Source organism: Rhinolophus sinicus, linkage group LG07 (assembly GCF_036562045.2).
Source record: "Rhinolophus sinicus isolate RSC01 linkage group LG07, ASM3656204v1, whole genome shotgun sequence".
Classification (NCBI taxonomy): Eukaryota; Metazoa; Chordata; class Mammalia; order Chiroptera; family Rhinolophidae; genus Rhinolophus; species Rhinolophus sinicus.
Window position 1 is genome coordinate 24,148,615 of NC_133757.1, and position 21,898 is coordinate 24,170,512.

The following is a 21,898-nucleotide window of genomic DNA, read 5'->3' on the forward strand; positions in this document are numbered from 1 at the left end:
GCTAGGTCTTATTTTTGGGGAAACGGGGTAGCAGAAATTGAACTTCTAGGGGCTCAATGTCCTCCTCGCTCATCGCATATGCTCTCTATTGTACTGTCTCTCTGTATAACTCATAATGAAAGCTGTCCTCCCAAATGATGTTGCCATCCTATTGGTGTGGTGAACCAAATCAGTCTTTATTGGGTTTAGACAATAGGTTTTAGATTACTGAGCCAATCAGTACTGCATAATCTTTCTGTTGCTTTGCTGGTCTAGGTGCTTGTTGTGGTTGGGTGATGAGGAACAAAGATGGACGGGATGTGGCAAATTTGACTCAGTAGTGGTCCCCCTTGGAATTAGACCATGATAGAGTTTGTTTACTTGTTTTGAGGGAAATTAAGCTTTTACTATATTTTGAGATAATCCTCTTAATCTAGTTCCATGAAGTCAAACAGATCTGGCTTCAAATTGTGGCCCTACCTTGTACTAGCTTTTGTGATTCTGGGCAGGTTATTCAAACTCTCAGAGATTCCGTCTTTACCTGTGGTAAAATAAGGATAATATAAGACTCTTCTTGCAGGGTAGTGGAGATCAAGAAAATTTATATCTGCTTCCTAGACCTAGTCCTGAACATAGCACATAATATACATTGACAGCATGGCAGCTGTCGAGACTACTGCTGTTGGTTTGGAAGGTGTCAGGGAACAGAACAAATAAACAAAAAAAACCTTTGAATGAAAAAAGCACAAGATTTGATCATCTAGAGGCTCATTCAGTAACTATCAGTAGAGAATCTAAAAGGTGTGCATAACAGCACATTAGGTATTTGAGGAAAGGAAAAGGAAGGGTGAGCAACATGAACCATGGGTTTTTAAAACTGAAGGAATCGGGACATCATCAAAGCTAACTGTTTCATTTTACAGATGGGTCAGTTGCGTCCCGGAGAGAGGGAGTTGTTAGGTTACCCAGGAGTAACCATCTAATTATTTACAAAGCCTATAACCCTGGTCTCCTTAGGATTCTTTATATTATTTTACAACTAGGGATTAAATGACAGTTCAAGGAATCATTCCTGGACATCTGATAGGTGACCAAATAGCTAAGAGTAATCCTAGTAAAGACTGTCTCTTAGCATATTGCTCTTCTGCTCAGAAACCTTCAATGATACTTCATTATCCATTGAATGAAATAAATGGCGTTCAGGTAGGTCCCTTGGGATCTGCCCCAACCTACCCCTCCAGCCTTATCTCCTATTATTTTTCCCACGTATTAATTATATCCTTCAAACTGTGCCCCACCATTTCCATGAACCCTCCCGTTGCCCCACCCGGGAATTTGCTTTGTTGCCTTTGCTGGTGGTGTTTGTTGTAGCACTTAACCACACTTGCTCTTACTCCAGAGTGTTGCTTCTGCATTGTAAGAGGCAAGGACTACCTTGGTCATTTTTTTCTCTTCTGCAGCACCTCCTGCATGATAGGTATCTATCTAATGGTTGTTGAATTCCAGTAGATATTTTTATACCCACCTTTCTCGCTTCTAGCCTCATTCTCCATCCAGTTTCTAAATACTCGTATGCTATATGAATTGGATAGAAAAGAGATTTAAGAAATGGTTTTCATGCTTCAAGGAAAGTGCAAGCATACATAACTGGATTCTTCTGGTGAAGAGTTTTACACTATAAAATTACCCACACGCCAGATCAGAGTAAAAGGAAGTACTTTTTCTTCCTTGAGTGGGACGTCCAGAATGTCTGCAGGCAGGAGCTCCAACAGCTTGTGATTTGAGTGTACACTAATGGTAACTCGAATCCCCTAAAAGCATTGCTCTCAGAGGAGGAAGGGTTCTGCCTCTAACTAAAGGGAAGGGAGTTCCAAAGAGTTTCAGATATCTGAGGATTAGAAAGCTGAACTGGGAGAATGGGGAATGGAGGTCCAGTTTGAGCTGCACATGAAAGCACTTATTTGTACCCCTGTTTGATTACTAAAGGATTAAAGAGGCAGATGAGACTGATACATGACATTACCTCAGGCTTTTAAAGGGGGCTGTTTCTCTTTCCCACTGCTTTCTCTGCAAAACCTTTAGAACAGCAAATACTTCTACCTTCAGCTCTTAAAGCAGCCAAGCCAGTTTGACCAGCATGAGGGAAACACCAAACGAGACTGCCAACTCCAATCACATGAACTCTGGTTACTAATTATCTTCTGGCCTCTGTGGGGAAAGATATAGCTGCTCACTGATTGGATCCTGAGGTTGAAATAGCTCCACATGTCTCCGTGCTCCAACCGGAGCAGCAAGAAGAGTGACTCAAGTGCTTTGGGAGACATTTTAAGGACAGATACAGCCTGAGGCTAAACCATACCTGTCCAAACTCCAGCCCAACCCAGGCCCATGGAAGAGAGAAATAAAACTTGTATCTTCAAGCACCCTGAATATGTGTGAAACCCACGAGATTAGAAAAGAAAGAGAAGCGGAGAAGAAAGGGCACTGGGGCTCCAGCTGGGAGTACGAAGATTGCAGGAGTTTACAGAAAAGGGACTTTATGGTGCTGGATGGACTTCACAAAGAAGATGACTTGGATTCCACGTACCGGACCACAAGGCAGAATCGGCCCTACAGAAAAAGGCATTGTGGGTACTGGGATTTTGAGCAAAGTGAACCAAGCTCTGCGGACTATGGGGAAGCCGAGGAAAGTGAAGAAGACTGTACGTACCGCAGAAGCGGGACTCAAGTCCGTGGTGGCTGTAGGAATTCCGGAAACGTAGACTATGGGAACCCGAGCCCTGGGACTAAAGCTAATTGGCTCACAGGAAGCCCAGATGAAAGCTGGAAAGCTGGGGGACATAGGGAGACGAATGGATACATAGATTGTAAGAATCTGAATTATAATCTTGAGGACTCCAAAGAAACTGAACAATGGATGGGCTACAGGGGTTTAGATGATTCTTTGGGGAATTTTGGTCAACCTCAAAACTGGCACATGGACCACAGGAATTTTAATGATAATCTTGAAGATTATAAAGAAACTAATATTTATTATAGAGACCGGAACAATTTATATCATGTTCCTGGGAATTATACTAATGGTCAGTGTGTGGATTTTAATGGTGTCAATGAAGGTAAGGAATTTATCAAATACTATAAAGGGGACAGGACTGTTTATCAAAATGATAAAATCTACCCCAAAGCAAAGACTCATGCCATGGATCAAAGCGATTCTGAGACAGAAAATAAAGTCTGTGATACTTTATTTGCAAACTGTGAGTATAAACTTCAGAATTACAGAGAAACAGATTCTCTCCATCAGATGAAGAATTGGGCATGTAATGGCATTGACAAACCGGGAATGATGGCACTTGGGAGCAGAGGGATCACCCCGGATGTGCTGTGGGATCAACGGACTCGGGGAGACCAAGGAGAACATCATCGTGGCATTCCTCAGAGCCCCTCCTTAGAGAAGACCACCTGGCATTTAGAAGAAGAGAGAAAATTAAGTGGCCCAGAGACTTGGAAAAGGAATAGTTGCTTCCGTCGCACAGCACCCAGCACCCTGAGACACTCAGTATTTGTGCAAAACAGGAAGAAAACCCAAGGTATGAACTCAGTTACCCTTCTTAGAAGTATAAAGCGTGAAAATAGATCAAAGGGGTGGTTATACTAGGTATCGGGAACACCTGAGTGCTTAAGGAACCTGGCTCCCAGAGTCCTCATTAATTATATTTTGAGCGGGAATAACCTTAGAGATTTCATTCCTTTGGGAGGCACTTTACAGAGCAAGAATGTATGTAGTGCAATACATATGTAAGTAACATGGCTTTCAAAATCAATGTTCTCACAGGAACTTTCCTTTACCTTCCTTGGCTTTGTCAGGCGTGTCTAAATCCCAAATCTTTCCATTCTTACTTGACAATTGTTGTCTTATGGGGATGGCAAATTCATTAACAGGGCACCAAGTGAAAATTCACTTTTCTGGCATGTTCTTTCTCTCAATCCCTACACTTTAGAAAGTAGTGGAAAAGAAGACTTGTTTTATAGATTGTTTATTCCTTGGCATTCAGAAATCTTAAGTGAATGATGAGCATGAAAACTCTTGTGGAATTCAGAACATTGTTTGCATTCCTTATGGTGCTTTGTATAGGTTAGGTATTCAAATTACTTCATCTCACGAAGCCTTAACTATCTATCTAATGGGAACATTAAGAGTCTTATATTACGTAGAGGTTATTTCTTCCTTACCAGTTTGTCTTCTTCCAGTTCTCTGAAATGAACTGTTTGTTTTATTTACTTATGATTTTTGCTGTTGGTTTTGTAATTACTGGACTCCCAGTTAAACCTTTCCTTTATTACATACGTTGTCTTCATGCCAAGCCGTCCTTCTGGTTCTGGCCAATTTGGGGGGGGGGGGGGGTCCAAATTATGACCAGAGGATGAGTTTTAGAGTCAGAAAATGTGAACAGTCTGGGAAGTCCATCCGACACCTTCCTCTTAAGTAGAAAGTTTCACTTCCAGACCTCCTGCAGAATAATCGTACTGGTTAGATTGGTGGTGGGGGGCCATGGAAGGCTGAAAAGGTAAGCCCCCGTGTGATGCTGGAACTGCCACTGGTTTATCCCATGGTCCGCCAGCACAGGCTCGACTTAACTTGAATTTCCAGGGCTCCATTGTGGCCAAAGCAGGCTCTCTATCTGCATTTATAAAGATAAAAATGAAACCAAACCCAGCTTTAGTTGGGAGGCCAGGTATTTAGCAGCCAGCCACTTTTTTTCTAAGTGCATTTTTGCTCTGAAATGATAGGGATTGGATGACATCTGAATTCCTTCCAGTACAGAAAAAAAGTCTGATTCTGTGATTCCTGATGTTGAGTTTTGTATTGTTCCTATTCCCTTCCCCCACAGCTGTTCCTCAGATGAACTTTGTTTCCTACCTTTACTTCCTTATTGTGTTAAGCCTCCTAACTGTAATCAAAGTGAGTTTATCCTGTTTGACTTACCAGGAGTCAAACCCTTCTCCCTGGAGTGTGGCAATATGCCCTATGAGCTCTGAAACCAGCTCAGTTCTACCGTGTATCATTTCCGTTTTTACAGCTCTCTCTCTTTATATTTGAGGACCTACTTTTGGTAGTGTGTTCCTATTTAGCTCAGCTGACACCCCTTTTTATGCCTCCAGCATCCTCCTTACCCTACCTGGAATCTTGTTCTTTACCAGAAATCTCTGTGCTCTCTAACATTCTTTGCTAACTGTCTTACAGCACACGCGCCTCTGCCCTTTCTGGACATTACGCAGTCATAACATGTAATTACAGAGAGGAAACAAGTGTTGGAGGCGGTCGTCTGCCTGGAGTTCAGAATCTGAGCTCCATCATTTGCTAATAGTGTAACTTTAGAATTATTGAACCTCTCTGAGCTTCAGATTCCTTATTTGTAGAATGAAGAAATAATACCTGTCTCCTGGTGAGATAATGTGAATAAAACAATCACGTGTCTGGAACATAGTAGGTGCTCACAAATTATAATTTCTTTGTCTTTTATGACCCACCTTCCTTCCCACTTACAAGTTGCGAGTTGTCCCACCAGACGGTCGCTGCATGTCCCCTATCTCCCAGGATCCCCTCCCCTGCCCGCCAGTTAGACATCTGGTTCTCGGGACTCTGTGTTTGTAGATGTAATTATCTAAGTGGAACGCCTGCCCCATCCTCCTCCTCCCTGACTTTTCCCCACCCTCCCCCCACTCCGTCTGAGAAACAAAGAGCTATTTAATGACTGCCCAGCCCACCTCCAAGCTAGAAAGAAACCAAGTCTGTTCTACCAGGATTTGCCCTTCCCTCACCTGTCTTATCAGTTCATTCTTCGGTGGAGGTGTCCATCTTAGATGTTGTGAGGGCAGGTCTGTTAGGGTTTTGCCTTTAGTTCTAAGGTGTGACCCCTAACCCTGGGCTGTGATCCTTACTCAAGGTGCGGCTCTTCTGAGGTCTCAGTGGAAAGTTGAAAGTGTTTATTGAGCCTCCTAACCTGGAGGGACTTCAATTTCAAACTGTCTCCCCACCCCCCACCCCCAACAGTGTGAATGTCTGCCTGGCCCTCTGGCTTCCAGCTGTTACTAGTTTCTGCTGAGTTCCCCAGAGTGTCATCCTCCCACATGCACAGTTCAAGGGTTTAAGGGGAATTTCTACACAGATTTTGAGGCTGTTCTTTCTGTGGCTTCCCCTTTTCCAGGATGTCTCTCAATATCGAGCTGCTTCAGAGCCCCAGACTTGAACCTTTGACTTCTCAGCCCAATTAGATTGCCAGTTGTTTTGCTTTATTTCCCCCTAAAAGACTAGGGCTTCCCTGGGGGGAGGAGGGAAATCAGATAAATATGGATCTTACCTAGTTGGCTTCCCTTGTTTCCAGTCTCCTCCACATAGTTATGCCTTTACATAGTTATTTCAAAAAATATCTTGTCCAGAGTTGCTAATAGAGGTCAGTACAGTATAAGCTGCTACTCTCCTATTACTAGACCAAAAGTCGGCACTAAGGTTTTACACTTGCTGATAACATAAACAGTTGTGATGGGAAGGGGACCTACTGCTTCAAATTCCATGTTAACTGGGTTAATTTAAGTGATACTGGGATATCAAAATGAAGAGCTCTTGCAGAGAAATATGAAACTAGCATTCAGGTGAGAGTTAAAGGTAACGGTTCAGGGTTACCTCACAGAATCCTATTATTACTAGAAGGGCCTTACTTATCAACAAGCTCCACTGTTGTATAAATAATGGGTAACCACCCGTTGTTGGGTCTTGAAATCTATTTAGTGGGTTACAACTAGCATTTTTGAAAAATAAAATAGAAGTGAATAGAAAATTTCAAGCATGTCTCATGTAGTACAAGTAAACATGTAATTCTTGTGTGTGAGAGTGTGGATGGATGTACACATACATACAGGTAGTATATAAATGTGTGTACCGAGTCACAGTGTAAAGTGTGGGTCACAGTAAAAAGTGTTTGAAAAACTGTTAAATCCAACCCATTCATTTTATAAGTGAAGAGGCAGAGTTCAGAGAAATTGAAATGTGTGTCCACTGTAACCGGCCAATTCTTAGATCAGAAATAGAATCTAGGTCTCTTGAGGCCCGCCCCAGTGCTTTTCCTGCGTCCCACAGCTGAAGCCAGAAGCACAGCTATGGGTTCATTCCGCATAAATGAACTTAGACGAGCAGGTAATATTGTGTTAGGGGAGCCCGAGGAAGCGCTTCAGATGGAGGGGGTTGCCGCTGTGTTACCGGCAGCAGAGGTGTCCGAGAGGATCTGGATTGAGGAGAGACCGTTCATGTGGTGGGTGGGGTGAGGAACAGGAGCAGCAGAGGCACCAAGTATGTCACAGGGAGATGAGGAGGGCAGTGGTGATGAGAATGTGAAAGCAATTCCTTCAAAGTTTGGACAGGCATTGCAGTGGAGCAGCAGAACCCAGGAAAGTCTTCTGTTTTGTTTTTCTCCCGAGATAAGAAAAACCCAAGATAAGAAAAACCTGAATAGATTTGAAGACACTTTTGCCAGTGTTACACAGGTAGTTCAGAGATTTTAGGACTTTCCATTGCAAGTATGGGAACGTGATATCTCTGTAGCTGCAGTGTGTATTCAAACTACTGGAATAAAATATCTGCCAGTTAATCCAAGATGTTGGCTTTTTATCCTGGTTAATTTCATGTGCTGTGGGATTATAAGCCGTGGGTCTAGCAGACGCCATGAGGTCTCTGCCACTCTAGGGACCAGGGCCATACTCATAGGCGTTAACTAGGCAGTGACAAATGGCCAGAAAAAAAAAAAAAACACGTGGAATTTCGTCATCATTATTATTATTATTACTCATAATCGTACCAACTTAATTTATATGCTTCACAGTTTTCAGAGCACTTTTTGCAGCTCTTACCTAATATTCTGTTACAATAAACATGAGCCATTCATGTATTTTTATCTAACAAATTCATTGAGTACCAAACACTGTTATGTTCTAGTTAGACAGAGGTTACCTTAAGACCCTGAGGAGGGATGAGGCCATATTTCCAACACAAGTGGACTGGAACCAGGTATCCTATAGACTAGCTGTTCACTTTCTCTGTATCTGTTTTTCATGGGCCACCTGTCTGTTGACATTTTTGCTTTTCTCTCAATTTCTGCTTTGGTCTCCTCTTACTACAGACCGATATTTTCCATTTACCCATAGTTTCTACTCCCTTTTCACTTTAGATTACACATAAGCATAGATGTCCCAATACTACCTTGGGGAATTCTCACAGCTTCTGTTTTTTTTCCTATCCGATCTGACCGATAGTTCTTCATCCAGATTCCCAGGAGAGTGAGTATAATTGACTCAGCTTGAAGTTTTTGGTTCGGCCTTGTCATGGAATTAACTGTTTGTTGATTAGGTACACATCCATGGTCCAGTGGCAGTGGCAAAGTCTGGGGTGGGGGTCATCTGGCTTCAATCATAGCTATAGGGACTACTGATGGTGCCGATATGGTGGGCTCTGGAGTGGGCAGGCATCCTGAGGCTTGGCCGGCCCAGACCAGCTTTGGCATTTGGAAGTGGGTGAAGGTAACTTTGGGTTGTCACAATGGCAGAGTGCATTGTTTAGGACCATCACGTACAATGAAGAATTGTCCTGCCTCAGTGCCAGTTGTGTCCCCATTGAGATACTGGAGTTGCGTAAGACTTGTGTGTGGCCTTCGGGAACTCATAGTTTCAAACAGAAAATAGCATTTAAACAAATAATTAAAATACAACTTTACAAGTGCTTTAAGGGGATCCCTTTCCCCACCTTGGCCCTACTACCTGTGTAACCCTGTGTACATTATTTAATCTCTCTGTGCTGCAGTTTCCTCACAATAAAACCAAATAATGTACCTATGATAGTTTTATGAGAATTAAGTTAATTTATAGATATGTAAGTACTTAGAATAGTGTAAGAGTCTGGCACATAGTAAATGCTAAATAAACATGAGCTGCTATCATTGTATCATCATCATCTTCACCATCAGTCACCATCATTAGATCGGCACATAGATCCCACATCCCCTCTGAATTAAGTTGAACATGTATTTTTTAACTAGTATTTGTACTTAGCACTGTATCAAGCACGGGGTGTCCTGAGAAGGATACCAGCTCCCCCCCAGCGCACGCGCATACACACACACGAGTTTATAAATCAGTTGAAGAGACAAATGTAAACATATGAATAATTAATAAAGTACACAATGTATATAACATAGACAGTAAATGCGGTGGACAATCAGAAGAGGGAAAGCTCAGTTTTTACCTGAGTTATTGGAATAAACTTTAGGAAGATATTTGAACTTGAGCTAAAGCTTAAAGGAGTAACGGGCTTGAGCTAGGCAGAGAGGAGCAGGGAGAACATTCCTGGTTGGGGAAACTGTAGGAGTTAAGATACACAGTTGTGGTGACAAAGAGGAACTGAGTGGGGTGAAGAACGAAACCAGGTCGGAGCCTGCGGAGTGAGTCAGAGCTGGACCTGCACGCGAGTCATCGTCTTAGATGGAATCCCTGAAACTGCGCGTAGATGACTTCTCTGAGGAAAGGGATGACTGCAGAAGAGATATAAGGGACTAGAGCAACTGTTGGGGTCTAGAGCTCACTTAAACTTAGCATGTGTGACTGGGGTCCCGGGGGAAACCCAATTTATGTTCTCTTCTAATGAGGTCTTAGTCCATGTTTCAGCTAGAAAATAAGATAGTGCTGACCCATATCCTAGGTTTAATCAGATATTACCATCAAAATATTGGATCACACTTGGAAATAATCCTTATTTTGAGAGATTGGGTTTACCCTTTTAAAGAAATATATCCAAAGTACTCAATGCTTAAAGATCATTCTATTTTGAATTATTCTTTTGTTTCATGAATTTATGTCTTGCCTTTCAACTAGATCCATTAAGTCAAATGGAAATAACTTGAAAGACCCTCTAGTTTAACGCCACTTGATTTGCTGTTCTTGAACCCCAGACGTGAACATGACTTGCCTGGGACTGAGAAAGCTTGAAGGACATTTCCTGGTTCTACCGTGTTTCCCCGAAAATAAGACCTAACCGAAAAATAAGCCCTAGCATGATTTTTCAGGATGACATCCACTGAACATAAGCCCTAATGCGTCTTTTGGAGCAAACCTTAATATAAGACCTGGTCTTATATTTGGGGAAACACGGTACACTCTGCCCCATCTGCTAGCACTCTGCTTGGTAGTTCTCCCTTCAATGTTCATACATTTTTGTAATTAAAACTTTGAATAGGATTATAATTCACATCAAACTGATTTGGGGGGGTGCACAGTTACAAAACCTACATGAAATGTTATGGGAGCAAATGGAAGTTATAAAAGCAAACCACCTAACACAAGCTGAAGAAACTCTGGTTTTATAGACTAGGGTGGAAGAATACCCAGAGGGTCACGTGGATGAGCAAATGTCGAAGCATCAGTGTAGTGTTATCATTAAATGCAGAAATATAATACAACGCCATAAATGGCCACACTCTTACGGAGAAGATATTTAACCCAGAACAGGCCTTGACATGTAATGGAAAGCACTGATTTGGGGTGCTGGTTTTGAATATGCAGCGTTATTAGCTGTGTGGGTTCATTGCTTTGTGCCCAGTGTCTCGTTTGTAAAATGAGAGCAGTAATACCTTCCCTCGGGAGACTTGGTAAATGTATAACATCGGGTGTGTATGTGTTTCGAAAATAAATGCTTTTTAAATAAAGTTTTCAAGGCTGATTATAGTCAAATTGTTTATTAAACAATGATATTTTATTGCTAATTAATGATTTTATGAAACTATCTTTACCTTCTTGATAACTTCACTTCTGCTGTCTAAAACTGAAATAATAATATCCTCAGTTTTAAGCACACCAGTAACACACCTTTCTAGGATTTATGTGTATTTGGTGAGTGTTCAAAAATGGTGTTCCAGTTGATCCTAGCGTTAAACCTGCTATCCTGGCAGCATAGGAAGTTGCAAACTCTTGTACTTGGCGCACTTGACTCTCCTTTGCTCTTCTGGATAGCGCCTGGAAACGGAAGGGGGAAATGGGAAGCTTTCGAGCTAAGTTTCCGGAGGTAGAAACCCTCCCAGCAGGATTGTAGTCCAGGCTACTTGCCAAAATAGGCGGGGCAGTTACTGAGCAAAAGCCACAGAGAAAGTTTTTTCAGTTGCTGTTGAGATTTAGGACCTGAAGTTTTGTGATCCTGGAAGAGCCGCCTGTGTGCCCTGGGGACGAGCCAGGGACCATAGAGCCGCGAGCTCTCTACCTTAAGCAAACTTTCTCCAAATAGAGGTCCTGTAGGTGCTAAGGGAAAGCCGTGTGGGGGCTGGGTGGGCCGGCTGGAGCGATGTGGTAACACGGAAAACCAGGATTCATGATTCCTCCAGCTGGGCCTGGGGTGAAGAAGAGCAAATTTACAGATTGCTTCCTCTCTGCGTTTTCTCGACTGATTGCTAAGCAGGCAGTTCTGTTTTGCTTTTCTTACAAGACTAGCAAATTGTCATTTCAACAGCACTTTATTACTCATTTTCTTCAGCAGTTTAAAGGGATGAGGTCAGGAAAGAAACCTCAGATTATTAAAAAGTGAAGAAAGAATTTGAAATGGATTAATAGGGTAATTGAGAGTTGACTGTATTAGACTATTCTCACTTATAGCAAATGTTTCTTTTTTAATTTTAGTATTCTGTCATATTATTACGTTTACTATAGAAAAGCTATATATTCTCTCATAAACTATTTTGTAATCTGCTTTTTTCATTTAAAAACACACAATGTTCCATATTAACAAATACAGCTCTATATTTCAATGGCTATAGTAGTATTCTATTCCGCAGATATGCTAAAATTTATTTAACCAGGCCCCTTTGGGGAGAAATTCTGGCTGTTTCTATTTAGGTCATTTCTAAAAATGTTTTATACATTGAAGAACATCTTTATATGTATATCTTTGTGCACTTGTCCAATTATTTATGTAGAATAAACTCCTAAAAGTGGACTCCTGGGTTAAAACCCTTACCTTTTATATTTTACGAAGTAGAGAAGACGATAAAGGTTTCTGTACCTTTGGGTGCCAGGGTTCTCAGGGTCACCAAGAAGGAGCTGAGGTTTCATGAAGGGGGATCCCCCCCACCCCCAGTAAGATGATCAGTGTGTAAGTCAGAAAGATCCATCAAAGGACATGATAATACAGGCCTTTCCCTTCATTTCACGTAACTTCTGCCATAATTTACCTGAAATACTAGTAAACATTTACTGTGTATGGCACTTACAGAGATTTGATTCCAAGGGGTTATTTACATTATACTGAATAGGGTTTTATAGTTTTGCTCATATGAACACACACATATATGCTTAAATACATAGTTGTTCACAGTCTTGATGGTGGGCGAAGTCTGGCTCTCTAGAGGTGAAGTTGTGCTTTAGAATTGTACTGTTTTATCATTAGCTACCAGCTGGCTGCCAAAACCCAGGTCGTGACTCCTAGGACTTGCCTAGAGGTGGAATAGCTATCTGTCAAGAGCATAGCGTGGGCTCAAATCTCGGCCTTCCACTTACTGGTCCAGTTACTGAATTTCTCTTCATTCCTCATCTGTAAAATGGGCACAATAGCAGGGTTGTTGTGGGGATTAAATAAGGTAATGTTTGTAAAGTGCCAAAATGGGCGGGACAGTGCTTGGCACACAGGGTAAGTGCCATATGAATATTTGTTAAAATAAATTTAAAGCTAAAAGGATGGAGGGGCGCAACAACAGGCTTGCCGTCCAGTAAAGCCTCACAATTGAATGGTGCGGTTTTAGAAGCAGTGGGAAGGGCTTTTCAACAAAAGTTGTCTTCTCTCAGGTTGTTTAAAATGTCACCAACAGAGATGTATCCTAGCATGACAGTTAGTTTTAAATTACTGGAAACACATTAATAGATTCTCGTGAGATTAAAAAGTACTGATTCAGCTCAAGTCCCCATTGATCCTTCAACCCCAAATCCTAGTTTCCTCCGAGACAAACTCTGATGAGTTTGGTGTGTGTGTTCTCCTTCCAGACCTTTTTCTGTGCGCTTATATATTATATGTATGTCAGGAAAAATGTAAGGGTTTTTTTTGCAGGTTTTCTCTTTTCTTTTATTTTCCTTTTCTGTCTTTTTACAAAAGATGACCTATTGTTCTGCAACTTTCTTTTCCTCGATTTCTTGTAAAATCTGAGGTCTTGTGGGCTGTGAGCAGGGCTCTCAGTCCCTGTGAATTACTTACTCTGTACGTTTCCTGTTGTCCTGGGACCAGCCAGCTGACATTTGCTTTCTGATGGCTTTAGGGTAAGGTCCCTAAGGTACAGGTCGGTTCCCTTGGCAAAGCCCAGGGCATAGTGAGGGGCTATGCCTGGCCTGGGAGAGGGACTGCAGAGAGAGGGGAGTACAGACAACTGCCTACTTTCCAGCTTTGCCTCTTATTATAAGAGATGGATGGGCCTTCAGAATTCTTCCCTAAAAAAGAATATCCCCCCAAAATAATGCTTAGCAGGGGTATGAAAAGTAAGAGCTAATACTTTTGGACTAACAATTCCTGAAGTGGAATTGTGACTGTTTAGGACGAGGAAAGGAGCGCTAACAGGGGAAAGGTGTTAAGCCTGAGCAAAGCAAGGCCTCTCTTCTGCATTTCAGTCCAGTAAGTGAAAGATTCCAGCTCCATCCTTTAGAACTGGCCCTGCTGTGATAGCCTGGGGGACTCTATGCAATTCATATGTAAATATGGGAAAGCCTGGGGGAATTTTAGGGGCTCTGGAGCATTCCTGAGCTCTGGGAAGATTGGAGTCTGCCAGTTTACACTTCGACCCACACTTAGGCATGCGCCAGACGTTTGGCTCTCCAAGTACCTCCCAGGGTTGCTGCAGCTTGCACAGAAGCAGTGTCAGCCTCCTTCTCACTCAAATGCAGTTTGGGACCAAACCTGGAATTCGAAAATTTTCCCCACCAAAGACAGCCAACTTTCAGAGGCAAGGGGAGAAAGTGAGTGGCTTTTCTCTTTAACTCTGCTTTAAAGTGTGGTTACGAGAGCTGGGGGAAGCTGCACGCTGACCAGATGCCTTAGCACTGGGGAAGGAGCCTGGTGATAAAGTACTAACCTGAGAGGGTGAGGGTATCTTGAAAAGGGATAGAGTTGGGACTGGGAAGTGGGGGTGGGTGGAAAGGGGAACAAAAGAAGGAAAAAAACCTAACCCACCCTGATTGTTTTATCACAGCAAGGAAATGTTGCGGCCCAGCTCCTTAACACCTAGAGGGCAGTCCTAGGAAGAAAGTGGGTGAGGCTGGTGCTGGGCCACAACTTCCTCGGCTCCAGATTTTCTTGTGCTTATAGAAAAGTAGAATTTTATGGTATCTGAACAGAGTATTTTCTCCTTGATGTATTTTTGCCTTAACCTGGTGCAGACTGCATTTTCTGGCCCATCGTGGTAAAAGGACTGACTAACTTGTGTTATTACCTTCTTTACTTCCCTGAACACCTCTGTGAAGCAGGTATTATTATCTTTATTTTACAGATGATAGGAAACTATGGCCCAGAGGTAAAAATGGACTTTCCCGGGCCTTCCCCCGCCAAAGAGTGGAGAAGTTCAAGATTCAAAGCCTCTTGTCTCCCCTGCAGCTGGCTGAGGGTAGAGGCTGCCTTCTCTCACTTGGTTGTCCCAGATAATAAAACTGTAGATCAAGCCTTTTTCTTAGAATATGTCTGGAATAATGAATGGAAAAACAATCTTACATTTGGAGTCATTTCAAACCAGATATTTCTAGTTTGACTTTATCTTTGGTTATTAGATAATATGTGTGTGGAGCTTGAAGGTCACCTGCATATTCAGAAACACTTAGGATTTTGTTAAAATTGCAGCTACACAGGTCCCACCCAGATTCTCTGAATCAGAATCTCAGGGGTGTTGCCTGGGAAAACTGCAGTTTAGCAAAAGATCTCGTAGGGGTTTTTAATCATGCTAACATATTTTTGGTTATGTTTTTTAAAGATTGATCTCAGATGGATAATTCCTGCCTAATTCTTGTCTTCCCCTTATGTGGCATTATGTTCCCTGTAATTTTCTTTTTAGTGTTCTGTATCAATGTTTTTAACTTCCGGCTTGGTATTTCTGTTGCTGAGATCATGGAATGGATTTTATACCTAATTAAATGAAAGCAATTCTTAATAAGAAGAGCAGATTTTTTTCAACCTATTTGCCAAGGAAGTTGTGGATACTGGTTTGTCTTCATAAAATTGGGCCAGCTACTCTTTTTTAGGACAAATTCTAAAAATGGTACCACACAGATGGGAGTTCTCTCTGCAGGGATGGCCTTCTAAGCTCTTCATCTGTTCATGATTAGAAGTGACGTGTGGGATCAGATTTCCTGATTGTTGACAATTGTGAGGCCTTTGGTTCTCAAGGACTGTGTTCTTTTCAACTCCAACTGTTGAGGAGTCCTGCTTTGGCACACAGCGTTGCTGACCAGTTCCCTTTTCCCTTCTAGAAATGACACTCCTCTCCTCCCAGTCGTCGTCACCTGTGTCCCCTTCTGGGTCTGTGTCCACTGAAAACCCAGAGCAGAGGATGCTGGAGAAGAGAGCCAAGGTGGTAGAAGAACTTCATCAGACAGAACGAGACTACATTCGGGATCTGGAGATGTGTATTGAGCGGATCATGGTACCGCTGCAGCAGGCTCAGGTGGGAACTATGGGAGAAAGTTCGCTTTACCTTGAACGTGGTTCTCCAAGCCTGGAAAATCGGGATATGGGAGTTTTCACCACAAAGATTTATTGGGTTTGAAGTAGAGGCGGTGACTACTGCTGTTGCTCTTAATTCAAGGGTCCCAACATACGTGTGTCATCAACTTAAGCCAACAACATCCTGTCACTTATCAAGTCTACTGTTAACCAGGTCATTCCGGTTTCTTTGGCTCCTAGAAACAGTGCCAGGGAGTCTGGATTGTCACTGTACGGGGAAGGTTGTGCGATAATATAATGAGTCTGGGAATGATGGGTTACCTGGCTCCAGCACCTGATCGTACAGGTTTATTCAGGAAACTCTTTAACTGTCCTGTGCATATGCTAGGTACTTTTCTAGATGCTGGAGATAGAAAAAAACGGTTAACAGTTCCTGGGGATTTACAGTCCTTATTGCTTATTACTTGACCACCTGGCCTGGGCTTGGCCTTGGGCTTGGATTCCTGGAGCAGTCACTCCCAAGAACTTCTACAGGAAGTGGGCAGTGCCATCAGCTCTTGGGTACTGGGTGGGATACATATCCCAGTGTAATTATAGACTAAATTGTTTCTATAGTCATTTTACTAAGGTAGTAGTAAGGTGGGGAGAACAGAATAAATAGTTGGGTCAAGATTAAAGGGTGACACTACAGATAATGTTGGATGTTTTATTCTGGAAACTTCGTGAGAATGAGTGAAGATGACCTAGAATAATTTTTATATCATCCTTAAAGAGGTGTTCCTAATATGAGTGACATGCTATTAATTACATTTTTGTGCATCTTTATACTTTGTTTCCCCTTTTCAGATACCAAACATTGATTTTGAGAGTCTTTTTGGAAATATGCAGATGGTGATTAAGGTCGCAAAGCAGTTATTGGCAGATCTGGAAACCAGCGATGCTGTAGGTATGAGCTCCTGCCGTTGTTTCAGAAGCAGCTTTTTTTTTTTTTTAACTTCATGAGTAAGAGGCAGGAAAAGGGCCTTGCTGGTACGAGTAGTTATGCTGGGAAATTAAGTTTTAGCTACTTAGTTCAGAGGTTATTTGGCCCTCAGCTTCTTTGAGCTGCAGCCTACTCTGAGGTAACATGAGATGTTAGCAACAGAAGAAATTTTAGCTTATCGTATGGTGTGATGTTTTTGAGACTGACGGTTGAAGCCCATTAGTGCGTCATGAAGTCATTTTAGTATGTCACACCCAGTGTATACTTTTTATTAAAATAGAAAATATCAGAATGTACTAACTACAGTCTCTTGAAACTTTTATTTCAATTCTACATATATGTATAGTGAGTCATCATTTAAAATGTATTCATGTGGGTCATTGTAAAAAATGTTTGGAAAACAATCATCTGCTTCTTTTAAACAAGGGAACCGTATTAGTTATCTATTGCTATGTAACTAATTGTACCCAAACTTAGCAGCTTAAAAGAAGAAACACTATTAGGTCATATTTTCCACATGTCTGGAATCTGGGAGTGGCTAGCTGGGTGGTTCTGGCTCAGGGTCATTCATGAGTTTGGAGTCAAGAGTTGAGCTGATGGCCTGGGCTGCTGTCATTTGCGGCTCAAGGATCCTCTTCCAAGGAAGCCCACTCGGCTCCTCAGGCCTCAGCTCCTGGCCGTGTGAGCCTCTCCATGGTGTCCTCAGGACATGGCGGCTGGCTTTCCCCAGAGTGAGTGATCCAAGAGAAAGAGAAAGCTCCAGATGGGAGCCACAGCGTCTCCCATAACCTGATCTTCCATACGACATGCCATCTGCCATTTCTGTTGATCATACAGACCCGCTCTGGTGCAATGTGGGAGGGGGCCGCCTGTCATGTTGCTATATTCTTGGGACCATAGCCACGAGCTGCTACCACAGTTCTAGTCATCCCACTACACACACGACAACGTCCAGCAGAAGGAAAAAGTGACCCTGTGTTGTTGAAGAGTGAGCAAACTTTCTCCAGAGGCCCCGCATCAGATCTCTCTTTATTTCTCGAGGGCGAGAACTGGGTCACATGCACTCGCTTGAGCTGATCACTAGAGATGGTAATGGAATCATGACGTTGCCGTAGACTAGGCAGCATTTACCGGTCTCGCCTCGGAGAAAAATGGGCTCAGGAACAGAATCAGGGCTGTGCTCTCCTGCAGGAGGGGGAAATGGCTGTGGGGTGTTAGGTGGTAGTGTAGCAGTGTTAATGTTTCTTGAGTGTGTATTATACAAGATATGTCAAGCTTGATCTTAGTTGGTCCCTACAACAACCCTGTGAGGTTTAGGTACTACTATTACTTTTACTTTGCAGATGAGGAAACTCAGGTCTTTCTGTCGTCCCCGCTCATGCCATTAACTTCTGTACACAATAGCTATATGTCTAGTAAAGGAATGGTAAGAGAAACTAAAGCTTGGGGTCTCAGTTTAACTGGAGAGGTCAGAGGTCAGGGACATTGAGGAAGGAGAAGCACACATTGGTTGACTAGAAGGAAGCCACAGTGACCCCATTTTAATAAAATGATAAAGCAAAAAAAGCCCATTTATAAGATTTTGTAAGGTATTTGAAATAAGTGTCTGTAGGTCATATATTTGAATTATGAGAGAAATGAGAGAAATTGGTTGGTATATAAACAGGATTGATTATTGATCAAACAATCATTTTTTTCTTCCAATTTATTTTATTGCCTGTATATTATTATGACAGCAATGAAATAGGAAATTAAAACAAAATATCCATAATCTCACCCCTATAAGATATCAACTGTGTTTATTTTTTCTTCTTCCCTTCTACTTCTTGTCCCAAGACAAACAGGAATTAGGTAGCAGACTGAGGTGTGTTGACGGTGCGCAGGATAGTGGAGGCGAGATCCTAGGAGCCGAAAGGCAGGGGTTGTAGCTTTGCAAGGGAGGGACAACATGCTGTGGCTGTGCTGTGTGAGAACTCTGTGCTGGGGGCTTCAGTGCTGGTCACCCAGAAGGCCAGGCAGTGCACTCCGTGGGCAATGCATAAAGGACAAGATTTGGGACCTCTGAGAAGGGAAGGTTCTGAGAAGTCGGAGAAGGCAATTTAAAGTTTTGTTGAGCCACTAGCAAAGGGCAGATTGACATGTATTGCATAAGCAATTCTTTTTTTCCACCCAGCCCCCCTCCTCCCCACACACACACTGGATTATTTTAAAGCGATCCCAGACAGGACATCATATTGCTCGGGTCCGCTCCCATTTCTTTGGAGTGAATTATCTCTTCTAATAAACTACTCTTTCACTGCTTTACCTCAGTATCTCGTTCAGTTCTTTGCTCGAGACGCCCAGAACCTGGGCACCGCTCCGAGGAGAGCCCACTCTCCAGTAACGTAATCATTTCCTCCAAAAATACTTCAGTGTATAGCTCTACAAAATTAGGGCTTTTTAAACAAAAGCACAATACCATTGTCATACTTAAGGAATTATTAATTTGTTTTTAAATATATGGGATTACCTTTTAATTACATTTTCTATGAGCCGTTGCCAGTCTGCGGTGGTGCTGCTATTAGTAATTGTGCTACACCGGGTCCTGGCAGCTCCCACTGAACTCCTGGGGGAAGTTCACTCCGTCTGCGAGTTTGAACATTATAGCTGGACAGGCCCTGGGCTGCGGACAGGATGTGTTCCTCTGGGAGGAGGCAGCCCCTCTGCCCCCCTCCAAGCCCATCTCCTCCTCCTGACCCTCCTACTCCTCACCCTCCCTTCCCTGCAGACTCTTCTTACCCATAGCTCTCCCTCCAGACCTTTCCAGCAATCACACACACACACACACACACACACACACACACTCCTTGCCTGGCCCAGTTCTTTATTTTCAAAGCCTGCTAGATGTATCCCCGTCTAGGTGGGCTGGTGTTTCGAGCTTTCAAGTCTCTTAGTTGGTGTGTTTAACCTTGAAAATGGTCTTGAATGAAACTTTTCTGAAGGTCTTGATTGTTTCTAAGTGTGGCTTCAGTAGGAGGAATTACTTCTTTAAGGCAAAGAAGTTTCCTGGGTTTTGTGGCTCTTTAGTTTTTCACTTGAGGTGCTGTTGAGCCCCTAGAGCCTGAGTTGGATGGGGAGCTGAGAGGGTTCCACACTGACAATTTTGTCCTTTGCCCCCCATAGGGCCTCTTTCCAAATCCCTTCCTGTCCTCCAGAAGCACAGGTTTTGGTTACTATTCACTGTTCCCTTCCAACCCCCCGTCACACAAAGGACCCATTCGCAGCATCAAAATACATTCCTGGAATGAAAATATAGCCGCGCAGGCCACTCCAGTCCTGTTAACAGTGGCCTCGGGCAGGAGAGTAAGGATGCTAAGTTTGTGGAGCCTCTCACGCATTTGGAGTTATTTGTGTGGCCGGCCCACCTCCTTGAGGTTCAGGAATTTGCTGCTGCAAACAGGACTGGCTAGTTTCCCCTCCACCCTCCCAACTGCACCTCCAGCAGAGAGATGCACCTATGCCCATAAGCAAGTTTTTGTTTTGGTTAACTTATTTAATATATTTTAAATTTAACTTATTTTAAATACATTCACATAGCACAAAGTTAGAAGGTACAGAGAACTACTTAATGAAAAGTCTCCTATCCATTCCCCCAACCCACCCAGCTCTTCTCAACCAGAAGCAGTGTTACTATTTCTTTTAGTATATCCTTCCAGAGATAATTTAGCATATGACAGCAATTACATATGTATTTTATTTACCTCAGTCCCCCATCCCCATTTTTAAAAAATTGTACAAACGGCAGCATGCTATTCAAACTGTCGTGCACTAAGCCTTTTTCCCTCTCAACAATGTACCTTCCAAGCACTCTTTATGACCCAGAAATAGAAATGGGAAAAGTGTACAGTGAGGGATATAACTCAGCCAAAAGTCAAGGTCACCTCGGATGCTGGAGAAAGCGGCATTGAATTAACTTACTGACCCTGACTGGAGAAGGACCCTAGTACAGCCAGGACAGGGTCTAGTCGGGAAGGAAAGAATGGTAGGTGTTCAGGGCTTGGATGAGTTAGAAGATCAAGAGGTTGAGATGAGAAAGAAGTACAGGACACTCTGGGTATGTACTAATATATAAGGGACTGACTTTTAAATCATTTAAACATGTCCCACAGAAAAATATACTTTACTAAAGGACCCAGGATACGTGTTTGTGTGTATATGCCTGTGCTTACTCTTCCTATGTCCAGTGTTTCCTGATATTTTCTTTTCCATTTTATTTCCTCAAAAAAGTGCTGGTCGTGACCCGTGAAGTAGATTTCATGAGCTGTTTATGGGTTGTAACCCGCAGTTTGAAAGACACTGGAAGTAAAGGTGTAGCTTTGCTGGTCCGTGGTCGATACAGAATAATAGTCACTATCGGGGAGGTTGCAGAACAGTGAATGAGGAGTGTGAGTGATCACCCATGTGATGGCGAAGGTTCTAGGAACGCTGGCAGGGAATGGATACAAAGGAAGAGTGTGAGAGAAGAAGGCAGGCCAATAGTGGGTGGTAAAAGCAGAAGAAGACATTGGTGGCTCTGGGATCCCAGAGCGGCGCTGAAGGTCAAGCAGGAAGCCAGCCTGTTGAGTTGCAGGATTAGACAGAGGGAGGCTGCCGGTGACACAAGGCAGCGTGGGTGTGATGTGTATGAAAAAAGGTTTCTCTTATAGAAAGGAGCTGTAATTAAGGGAATACATTTAATTTAAATAGAAACTTATCTGCACAAGGGTAGGGCATTGCATAGGGTGCAACATAAAGGGAAGCAGAGGTGACATTGTGGTGTCAGGGCTGGGGTTCCCTGAGAGGGAGGGTCTTATGTCCAGAGCACCTGGTCGAAATAGTTACAGGAGAAGCAGTAAGTAGGATCATATTTTGAGAGAGGAGCACAGGGATGAGAGGACACTGTTTAGGGGGTGAGCGGTACGAGCTGAAGAAGGAAGGACCGAGGAAAGGAGGCAAGAGGAAGAGTAGTTTTAGTAAGTCAGAGAATCGGCGCATTCAGGCAGCGGCTCTAAATGAAACTGTTATGTAGAAGTTTGCTTCGGAGCTATTCCTGTGCCTAACTGGCTGTAGACCAGGGGTCTGTGGGTAGATTTCAAGGAGTCCATGAACTTGGATCAAAAAAAATATTTCCATCTTGATTTTCAGTATTTTCTTATTGAAATTTAGCGGTTGTTTTTTTTAAGGTATGAATATAGGGAACA

The 21,898-nt window shown here is 42.8% G+C and overlaps 1 protein-coding gene across 4 annotated transcripts in view; it reads left to right on the forward strand.

Annotated features, from left to right (window-relative positions):
* The window catches only part of DNMBP (dynamin binding protein), a 91,541-nt gene that overhangs the window by 52,200 nt on the left and 17,443 nt on the right, over positions 1-21,898 (forward strand). For 2 of the 4 annotated variants that reach the window (XM_019724879.2, XM_074339226.1), the window contains exons 5-6: positions 15,505-15,698; positions 16,544-16,643. In XM_019724879.2, the coding sequence (XP_019580438.2) occupies positions 15,505-15,698; positions 16,544-16,643 (294 nt within the window). Of the gene's footprint in view, positions 1-2,236; positions 3,570-13,712; positions 14,005-15,504; positions 15,699-16,543; positions 16,644-21,898 lie in introns of those variants that run through there. The other 2 variants (XM_019724881.2, XM_074339227.1) reach the window with 2 other exon arrangements.